This window comes from Cebus imitator, unplaced genomic scaffold (genome assembly GCF_001604975.1).
Source record: "Cebus imitator isolate Cc_AM_T3 unplaced genomic scaffold, Cebus_imitator-1.0 Scaffold72, whole genome shotgun sequence".
NCBI classification, from domain to species: domain Eukaryota; kingdom Metazoa; phylum Chordata; class Mammalia; order Primates; family Cebidae; genus Cebus; species Cebus imitator.
The window spans coordinates 6,156,055-6,166,884 of NW_016107387.1; the positions used below are offsets into that span (position 1 = coordinate 6,156,055).

The 10,830-nt window shown below is 49.5% G+C and overlaps 1 protein-coding gene and 1 long non-coding RNA gene across 2 annotated transcripts in view; one reads left to right on the forward strand and one right to left on the reverse strand.

Moving 5' to 3' along the window:
* Window positions 1-4,876, forward strand: part of ALOXE3 (arachidonate lipoxygenase 3) — a 29,001-nt gene extending 24,125 nt beyond the window's left edge. Inside the window, exon 16 of the mRNA XM_017531536.2 lies at window positions 3,996-4,876. Within this exon, the coding sequence (XP_017387025.2) occupies window positions 3,996-4,175 (180 nt within the window). The 3' untranslated portion in view covers window positions 4,176-4,876. The remainder of the gene's footprint in view (window positions 1-3,995) is intronic.
* Window positions 4,877-4,989: 113 nt separating this feature from the next.
* The window catches only part of LOC108306544, a 13,700-nt gene continuing 7,859 nt past the window's right edge, over window positions 4,990-10,830 (reverse strand). The window contains exons 2-3 of the long non-coding RNA XR_001826191.2: window positions 5,819-5,947; window positions 4,990-5,411 (exon numbers count right to left, since the gene is read on the reverse strand). This is a non-coding gene — a long non-coding RNA (uncharacterized LOC108306544). The remainder of the gene's footprint in view (window positions 5,412-5,818; window positions 5,948-10,830) is intronic.

The window sequence follows — 10,830 nt, forward strand, 5'->3', positions numbered from 1 at the left end:
TCTAAGTTGTGTGTTATTTTTAACATTTCGTCAAACCTTTTTTCAGAGTTCTTAGTTTCTTTGCATTGGGTTAGAACAAGTTCTTTTAATTCCCAGAAGTTTCTTATCATCCACTTTTTAAAGCCAGCTTCTGCTAATGGAACACAGTCTTTCTCCATCAGGCCTTGTTCCATTGCTGATGAGGAACTGTGATCCCCTGTAGGGGGAGAGGCATTCTGATTTTGGGTATTCTCAGCCTTTTTAGGCTGGTTTCTTCCCTTCGCTATAAATTTATCCATCTGTAGTCTTTGTAATTACCGTCTTTATAGTTGGGCTTCTGAATGGACGTCCAACTTGTTGATTCCCAGCGCTAAAATCTGAGCAACCTACTGTGCCGGTCAAAACAGCAGCTTTAAGATTGATGGTGCTTTTCTGACTCTGCACTGAGAACCGCCGCACCAAGGCAGCGGCAAAACCGCCTCACCAGCCTCAAGAGTCGCGCTGGTGACACGTGGGGCTCCTCCGCTGGGAATCTCCTGGTGCGTGAGCAACAAAAATTGATCTGAAAGTGTGGCGTCCTCTTGTTCTCTGCGCTTTCAATGGGAGCTGCAATCCCGAGCTGCTAGTGATCAGCCATCTTGGATCTCTCTCATTTCTTTCTTTTGACAGGGTCAGGCTGGCTCAAGAAAAGCCTGGGCAATTCCAGGCATGGTCACCCAGGCTGGAGCGCAGTGATGTGACCATGGCCCACTGCATCCTCAACTCCTGGGCTCAAGAAATCCTCCCACCTCAGCCTCTCATGTAGCTGAGACCACAGGCACAGACCACCACGCCTAGCTAATTTTTTGATTTTTTGTGGAGACAGGGTCTTGTTATGTTGCCCAGGCTGGTCTTGAATCCTGGGGTCACATGATCCTCCTGCCTTAGCCTCCCAGAGTCCTGGGATTATAGGAGTGAACCACTGCATCTGGCCTGGACAATTCAAATCAAGGGGAAACAAAAGGGAGAGAAAGGGAACATAAATATACAGCATTAGGAATGGGAAAGGCATATAACCAAACATGCAGAGAAGGTTTTTTACTTGTTTTTTTGAGACAGAGTCTCACTTTGTCATGCAGGCTATAGTGCAGTCGTGCGGTCTCAGCTCCCTGCAACCTCCGCCTCCTGGGTTCAAGTGATTCTCCTGCCTCAGCCTCCCAAGTAGCTGAGATTACAAGTGCCTGCAACCATGCCCAGCTAATTTATATATATATATTTTTAGTAGAGATGGGGTTTCACTATGTTGGCCAGACTGGTTTTGGAACTCCTGACCTCGTGATCCGCCCAGCTCAGCCTCCCAAAGTGCCGGGATAACAGGTATGAGCTACTGCACCCAGCCGATTTAAAAAAAAATAATAAAATTATAATAAAATACTGCTTAGAGTTTCATGCAAACAGATTTGGAAATCTAAATGAAATGAATTTTTTTCTAGGAAAATATGATACCTAAAACACCAGAAGAGATGAAAAACCATAGAAAAATGTAAAAGGTTTTAAAAGATCTGATCCCTTTAAACTCCAAGGGACAAATGATTCCTAAGTCACTCAAACTGCTTGAAAGCACAGCAAAAGGTGGAAGCTTCCTGAATCTTTTTGCTGAATTATAGTCAGCACCTAGCAAAGGCAGTACTCTTAAGAAGGGCAGTGCATCTCATTAGAAGGTTCTAGACTCAGATCCACACATACCACCTATATGACTTTAGATATGTAATGGCCTCTCTAAGCCCTAATTTCCTTATCTTTAAAGTGAGAATGATGAGAGTATCTGTCTTAAGGGGTGATGTATGGTTGTAATGGTTCATGTAAAGTGCTTACATGTTCGTTGTTATTACGACAATGAAATTATAAGGCCGGGTGTGGTGGCTCATGCCTGTAATCCCAGCACTTTGGGAAGCAGAGGACAGAGGATCGCTTGAGCCCAGGAGTTTAAGACCCGTCTGAGTAACATAGTAAGGCCTTGTCTCTAATAAGAAAATAAAAAAAAAAAACTAGCCAGGCACGATGGCATATGTCTGTGATCCCAGCTACTCAGGAGGCTGAGGTAGGAAGATTGCTTAAACTTGGGAGTTTAAGGCTGCTGTGAGCCGTGATTCCATCACTGCACTTCTGCCTGGGTGACAGAGTGAGACCCTGTCTCAAAAAAAAAAAAAAAGGGAACCTCATTCCACTTAGCTACAACAATCTTAAAAATATAGCAGCCAATGAAGGCCAATAGTGAATAATAAAACAATAATACACCATGACAAAGTCTAATTTATTCTAGGAATGAAAGATTGGCTCAACCTTATGAAATCTAGCAATATAATTCATTATGTCAATAAAGAGGCATACCATATAATTATCTCCCTATATGCTGTAAAAGCATTTGATGAACGTGAACAGCTATTACTAATACTCATTGTAAAATGAAACCTCCTTAACGAGTTTTGATTAGAAGTATAATTCGGGCTGCACACGGTGGCTCACGTCTGTAATCCCAGCACTTTGGGAGGCCAAGGCAGGTGGATCACCTGAGGGAGTTCAAGACCAGCCTGGCCAACATGGTGAAACCCCGTCTCTACTAAAAATACAAAAAGCATCCAGGCATGGTGGCAGCTGCCTATAATCCCAGCTACTCGGGAAGCTGAGGCAGGATAATCACTTGAACCTGGGAGGCAGAGGTTGCAGTGAGCAAAGATCACGTCATTGCACCCCAGTCTGGGTGATGGAGTAAGACTCCATCTCAAAAAAAAAAAAAAAAAAAAGTGCACTTCAGAAAACACTATATTTATGGTGAGACCATAGATGTCTATTCATTAAAGTCAGAGAAAGGAAAATAATGCCCACTGTTACTGCTGCTATTTAACATTGATTTAGAGGCCTTCACCAATGCAATAAAACAAGAAAAGGAATTTGTTAAAGATCAGTAGTATTGGCAACAGTTACATTATATGAAGGTTCAATTAAGTGGGAAGTGTGTGCTGGTTAGGAGGCTGGGCCTCTGCGTTGTTGTGATGAGCTGGTTGCATGGTGTGATCGTGGGGGAGGGACAGTCCTGTACACAGGATAGCAGTGACTGGAGTTCACTGTGATATTTCTTGATTGTGGTTGCCCAAGCTATAAAGTGTGGCAGTGTGGGATGACGGTGATTGTGTTGGTGAAAGTTCCATCACCATGGTTGATTGTGAAGATGCCTTAGAACCAGGATGCAGCCAGGGGCGGTGGCTCACGCCTGTAATCCCAGCACTTTGGGAGGCTGAGGTGGGCGGATCACCTGAGGTCAGGATTTCGAGACCAGCCTGACCAATATGGTGAAACCCCATCTTTAAAAAAAAAGGAACCAGGATGCTGGTTGTTTTCATGAGTTGAATTTTGTGAAATTGTGAGGTAGTAGGTATATTCTTGGTATATTTGCTGGACGGTGTTTATGTTGATCTCAGCTGTATGAGAAATGTGGTTGTATTCTTTTAGTTCACAGAGCAGTTGGATCAGGTATGAAAGGGACTTTTAAAGGTTTCGTAGGCCAGGCGCAGTGACTCACGCCTGTAATCCTAGTGCTTTGGGAGGCCAAGGTGGGAGGATCACTTGAGCCCAGGAGTTTGAGGCTGCAGTGGCTATGATCACACCACTACTCCAGCCTGGGCAACAGAGTGACACCCTGCCTCAAAAAACATTTTTTTCTAGTTCAACCCATCCATTTTCAGATGCAGGAATTGCATCTCTGAGTCAAAGTAACAGGCAGAGGCTTGCCAGCAGAGGCAGCACTGAATTTGGGTTGCCTGGCTCCTAAATCACGTTGTCCCCTACTCTGTTTGGGGTTTGGGTGCTGGGGGGCCGTTTGTGTCAGGATGTGTGGAGTGGTAGTTTGGGGCCCTAGTTTGAAGGGCAAGTGTTTACAATGGCTGCAACTTGACGGTATTTGCTGTTACATGTGGTCCTTCATTATTCCCCACCCCATCTTGAATGTCATCCTGATCTCTTGCCTGATTTCCTCCCAGAGGCCCCTGGGCACCTACCCGGATGAGCACTTCACAGAGGAGGGCCCAAGGCGAAGCATCGCTGCCTTCCAGAGCCGCCTGGCCCAGATCTCGAGGGACATCCAGGAGCGGAACCAGGGCCTTGAGCTGCCCTACACCTACCTGGACCCTCCCTTCATCGAGAACAGCGTCTCCATCTAACCACCCCCAAATACCACCCAAGAAGAAAGAAAGGTGCAAGCATGAGGAGGAACAGTTCCTTAGGGTCAGGACCCTTCCATTCTCCCTGTTCTCAGTTCGCCTGAACCTTCTCGTCTGCACGTGGGGACCTTTGCAGCCAAGATGGCTCTGACATCATACAAACTACGCCCTGAGCTGTGAGAGGCCAGGACAGCAGCGTCCAGGGTTACGAGCCATTGACTAAAGTCCAATGCACAGCAGCCCCTCAGAAAGGAAGGAACTGCTTCACTTCTTGCTGTACTTTGGGCAGCCTCTTGTTCCAGCCTTTTGGAATGCCCAGCTTGGGTTCCTGAGCTTTTCTCCTTCCTCCTCCTCCATCCCCAAACTCCTTCTCCTACCATGCCTTTTCACTTTCCCTTTCCTGCAAGCCTAGGGCCAGTCAACCCAGCTTCCTTCTCTGGAAAATCCAGGAAACGGCACAGAAAGGCTGTGTGCCTGAGTCTGACATGTGCTTCCCTTTGTCCCCAGCACCTTTAAGGAGAGGGGAAGAATCAGAATGCAGCTTGCCTGGACCTCTAACTGCTATTCTTAGAGACAGGTTCCTTGGCCTGGGGTGTTTGTGGGGATCGATCTCTCTCAAGCTTTTGTTCTACTCCACTTTCATTCCATTTTTTTTCCTTTTTGTCCTTGAGCCCAGTGAATTCAATAAAAAAAAATATTTGGCTGCTTTGATGTGTGTGTGTAGGGGTGGGTGAGGGTGAGGGGGTGTAGTGGGGGGACAGCAGTGGATCCGGGGGTCATCTTTTCTGGACACAGGAATCCAGGGATTATCTACTCTGGGGACAGAAGAGTTCCGGCTCAACCCACCATTCAGTCAAGCCATATATTCCTGCCTTCACCTCCCAGAGAGCGTCATCAGGAGGTGAAGGAACGTCTGGATTCAGGGGACTAAGAAGTGGAATAGTAAGTATTTTGTAAAGCCTCAGAGTCTGGGTAATTAGTGTTGTCACTGAAATCCAGCTCTCCTCCTGGACTTGGAAGACTCAGCCTCTGGCCCTCTTGTGGATGGGTGGAGTCACGAGATGAATTTCGGCTGAGTTGGGAGCAGAAGGGATGTGGGTCATCTCCAGGCCGGTACAGAGACTCCTGATTTCCTTCTCTCTGCCTCTCCCTTCCGGAAGCACGTGTTGTGATGGCACTTGCTGATGTGTCCAAGGGACTGGAGAAGAGGCTCCCACTGCCTGGGCCAGCCATGGACTGGGTGAGAAATAAACTTGTCAGGTGAAGCCACTGGAATTTGGGGGTTGTTACTGTGGTATAGTTGATCCTGACCACGTGGCTGGCAATCTGGGGTGTCTGATTTTCAGCCCCACAGTCCTTAAACATAGAGACCTGTGCAGCCCTCAAGTCAGACTTCCCGGTCTTCTCAATCCACAGCCACCCAACACATGAGTTTTCTGCTTCCCCAGACCTCAGATCCAGCCCACCTTCCTTCCACTGCTACCTGAGTCAAATTCTGTGCCTGACCCAATCCCAGTCATGGCCTCTCTCTGGCCAGATCACAGCGTCTTTGGGCAATGACAGGCCAACTGCCCCCCCCATCCCTGTGGGGTCAGTGGCAGGGGGATCAGATGGTTTTAGCGTCAGCATAACCAGTGACTCACCCAGAGCTTCATGTGGCTGGGGGCTTTGCCTGGCTGCAGTGCGTCTCGGTCCCGGTGTAGACCATGGTCAGTGTTCGTTTCTGCGCTCAGTGGGGATCCACAGGCTGCCCTGGCTGGGGCTGCCGTCATCTAAGAAAATAACACGTGCCTGCAGTACAATCGCAGCTGCACAAAGAGCTCCGCACCTAGCCGAATTTCCTCCCTAACTCAACTGCCATCCCAAAGCCCTGGTATATTGAAATTTTGGGGCAGTCAACTGTCCCCTCACATCCCAGCCCAAGAATCTCCCTGTTCAACCAAACATTCTCCCTTTGCTCCTTGTGTGTGTGGTGGGTTAGGCTGCCTTTGACTGTTGGATTTTAACTTTCTGCACCTGTGATCATGCGAGAAGAGGATCCTCATATCATTGAGCATAAAGAGGTGTGTCTGGGGATATCTCATGTGCAGATTGCAAGCTAAGGACTTATCCCAAATCACCAGTTTTGTTCACTGCACTAAGAAAGGACTAAGGACTAAGAAACACCCAGCGGTGCCCCCTTGTGGCCACCAGGGGTGAGACTGAGGCTGGGTGCGCAATGCAGACCCCTTTGATATCCGGCTTGGAAGCAGCAGCAAAAAGGGCCTGGGCATACTCAGGCACCCTGTCCCCCAAGAGGATGAACATTCCTTGGGCTTCCACAAAGGTAGCATTAGAAGGCATACCTATCCTAAAAAATGCCCCCAAGCCGGAGAGGGAGGGACCAGGGAGGATCATTGGAAACTGGTTTCCCAGAAAGGCAGCTTGAAGAGAGATTTATTGGGCAGACACACCTGCTTAGGTTGCCCTGCGCTGACTCTGGGGACAGGACATAGGGAGGAGGCTCACGTCAAGCTACTGGAGCCCTGTGAGGCTGGGAGCGCCCCACAGCTTGCACTCTGCCCTCCACTGCTTTTTGGTCAGTCTGAAAGGCCACCCGGTCCAATGCGAAGCACAGCAGCCTCCTTCCCCAGCCAGATCCAGGAGAGGGAAGACCTGAGAAGCCCCTTCCTAGGATCGCTTTGCTTCATGGCTTTTGTCTAACTAGAGGCTGTTCTAGATTTTGGGGAAGCAGCTGTGAGCTCCCCAGGCACAACCCCTTCTTTTACAGTTTACGGGTGGTGGAGAGACACAATACATGCATCAATAAACAGACAAAGATCCTTTCAGGCGGTGGCAAGTGCAGTTGGAGATACAACCAATGGCAGGGTAGCATGATGGAGGGCGGAGGGTGGGGAAACACAAGGGTGGTCAGGGAGGGACTCTGAGGAGGTAACGCTGGATGATATGAACAATACATTCTTTAGGTTGGCCACAGCGGCTCATGCCTGCAATCCCAGCAGTTTGGGAGGCTGAGATGGGCAAATCGCTTGAGCTCAGGAGTTTGAGACCAGCCCCGGCAACATGGCAAAATCCCATCTCTACCAAAAGATACAAAAAATGAGCTGGGTGGAGTACGCCTGTGGTCCCAGTTACAGGGCGAGGTGGGAGGATCGCTTGAGCCAGAGAGGTGGAGGTTGCAGCCTGGGCAACAGAGTGACAGTCTCAAAACAACAAACAAACAAACAAAACCACTCCTGAAACAGCTTGAACAGCTTGGGGGAAGGGTGTTACAAGCCCAGGAGGGGCAAATGCAAGGATCCTGAAGGACACGTGTTCTGGGTACAAAGAGGAGGCCAGAGTGGCTGGAAAAATGTCGGGGCATGCATGGTCCTGTAGCCATGATAAGTCCTTGGATTTGTTTCTTGTTTGTTTTGAGACAGAGCATCACTCTACCATTCAGGCTGGAGTACAGTGGTGCGATCTCTCAGCTCACTGCAATCTCCACCTCCTGGGTTCCAGTGATTCTCCTGCCTCAGCCTCCTGAGTAGATGAGGTTACAGGCATTAGCCACCACACCTGGCTAATTTTTGTATTGTTCGTTGAGATGGGGTTTCACCATGTTGGTCAGTCTGGCCTCAAACTCCCGACCTCCTGATCCACCCGCCTTGGCTTCCCAAAGTGCTCAGATTACAGGCGTGAGCCACCACACCCGGCCCTTGGATTTGTTTCTAAGGACATCATTTTAAGCTCTGGTGAACTTTAAGCAGGGGAATGGCCTGATTTGATTTTTTGTCTTAGGAGAGTGGGTCCCCAGGAGTTAGTGGCTCCTTGCCTTGAAGGGCTTGGGATGGGGGCAGGAATAGGGGCTGCCCCAGCAGTGAGAACTCAGCTTCCTGTGTGGGTGGACCCTAGTGAGCCACCCCAGCAAGTGTGAATCCTTCCCAGGAACCTCTCCTGCTTGCTGGGTCCCTCCCCTGGTCCAGGAAAACCAGTTCTTCAGCCCAATGAGCACCTACCAAGAGTCAGGCGTCTACGTTTTGGTCATAGCTGGGGAGTGCCCCATCTACATCCTCATGCCTCATCCCGTTTCTGTCCCTGCCTCAGCCACATTCACATCCTCAGCATCCCTGCCTTTATCTCCATCTCCCTCAGGAACCTAATTCCCACTCCAGACTGGAGCCCTAAGCAAACCCAGGCTCACCCTGGGATTTGGGTAGGGGACACCTCTTGGTAGTGGGCTATGACTCAGTTTGACCACTCCACTGCCCTGCTTCTCACCAAGCCTCAGCAGCCCCCTGGAGACAGGGCAAAGGGGAAAGACTAGAAAGCAGGAGGCTGGGATAATTTGCATGGAATTTGCATCTTAAGATTTGCATCCTCAGGCTCCCAGCATCCTCCAAGAGTCATCAAGGTGGTTGAGGAGGGAGAGCCCAGGATGGAGATCCAGCTGGACAGCTTCCGTCTGCAACCCGGGACAGCCAGCCCTGCCACCCAGGGCTGGGCATGACCCTCATCTTCAGCCTTCTCTCCCCTCCTCCCTCCCTCCCCACCCGGCCCCTTCCTCTCCCCACACCACCCCTTGCCCCTTCTCTCACTTTTAGCCCAAGCCAGCTCTCCTGGGATCTTCACCGTTAACTCCAAAGGCATCATCGATTCAATCCCCAGCCCTGACCTTGTCCTTATCACTAAACCATTCAACTGTTTCTAGCAACTCCCAGGTACCAGGAGATGGGGACAAAACCAAAACCAATTATGGACAGCCTAATTTATTAGGGAAAACAGACACCAATCAAAGATGTTAGCTACAGTGCTGTGAGAGCCATGTATAGTGAAATTTGGCCTTTCTCAAAAAAGCAATTATTGAGCTAAGGTCAGGAAGAAGAGGAAACATGACAGGTTGGAGAGGTAGAGAGGGAAGAGCATGTGCCGAGGCCCTGGGGTGGCAAGGAACTGACTTCACTTCCTTCAGGTCTTTACTCACAAGTCCCCTTCGCCAGGAGCCCTTCCCTGGCCACTCTATATCTACAATTTGCTCCTCTTTTTGTTTGTTTGTTTGTTTGTTTTGGAGACAAAGTTTCACTCTTGTTGCCCAGGCCAGAGTGCAGTGGCAAGATCTTAGCTTACTAAAACCTCTGCCTCCCAGGTTCAAGTGATTCTTCTGCCTCAGCCTCCCAAATAGCTGGAATTACAGGCATGTGCCACCACACCAGGTAATTTTGTATTTTTAGTAGGGATGGGGTTTCTCCAAGTTGGCCAGGCTAGTCTCAAACTCCCGACCTCAGGTGATCTGCCCGCCTCGGCCTCCCAAAGTGCTGGGATTACAGGCATGAGCCCCCGCGCCTGGCACTCCTCTTCTTTTGTCCTTCCCTGTTTTCTTTTTTCTCTTCAACACATATCACTATTTAACATATGATTTAATGTATTTGGTTATTAGGTACTATTGTCTGTTTCCCCACTTGAAGGCAAGCTCCATGAGTGCAGGGGTTTGCTTCGGTCGCATTGTATTTCCAGGACCTGACACAGTGCTAAACACACAGCAGGGGCTCAGCCAGTGTCTGCTAATGAATGAACGAAAGGCACGTGGTCCCAGACGGAAGACAGCAAAGGCGAATGTGAGGGGTGAAGCCAATCAGGCAGACCTTGGGGGCCATGGGAGGGGATGGTGTCACTGTCCCAAAGGCAGAGGAGCCACTGCCAGGCTTGAACAGGGGTGGGAGGAGGTGGCATAGAGGGTGATATGAACAGATTTAGGTCTGGAAAAGATCATTTCAATCCCCGACTCTGGCCACATCTATGTCCCTAAGCTGAACCTGAATTGCAGTCTTAGCCCCATTCCACATCCAATCAGGAACCTACTGGAACCTTCTCTTCACCTCACAATCCCAGCCCCCTCTGGCCCTAACTTGGCCCAGGCACTGACTGACCTTCCTTCAATGGTGACGGAAGCATGCCACCAGGGAGGAAACCAGGGCTGTGCTTCCTGGTTGACAGAAGCTGCCCCTGGGAGGCAGAAGGAAAGAGGGCAGGACCAGAAAAAGGGAATAGTAACATGCCTGCCTCTTCACTCTCTCTCCCTGGGTCCCAAATCCTATCTTTGGAAAGTATATCTCTGGCCCTCTCTCATCATTGCTCCTCGTCTTACTCCCAAAAACCTTATCCCTTTCCCAAGGCTCTCTGGCTTCTGTGATTCCATCAGAAACTAGTTTCCAATCCCAACCTCCCACCGACTCCAGGCTTATTTTCTTCAGAGCACTTAGCATCCAAAATTGTAGTGAACAAATTATCATTTACTGTTGCTTTCACTTCTTTCCCAGCTATTCGGTAAGCTCCATGTACGTTTCATTTCTTCTCTGTGTCTGCAGTGCCTAAAACGCCGGGCGCCATGCTCACTACACATCTGCGGGAGGGAGGGAGGGAAGGAACGAATGATCTGGTTCCCAGCAAACCCAGTTCCACTGGAGCCCAGCCCTGACTCTGGCCCTCTTCCTAGCTTCATTCTTTTTTGGCAGGGAAGTGAGGATATGTACTTTATAAAATTAAGTGCCCTATAAGCCCCTCAGATCAAGATAAGAACACTTCCAGGCCGGGCGCGGTGGCTCACACCTGTAATCCCAGCACTTTGGGAGGCCGAGGCGGGTGGATCACGAGGTCAAGAGATCGAGACCATCCTGGT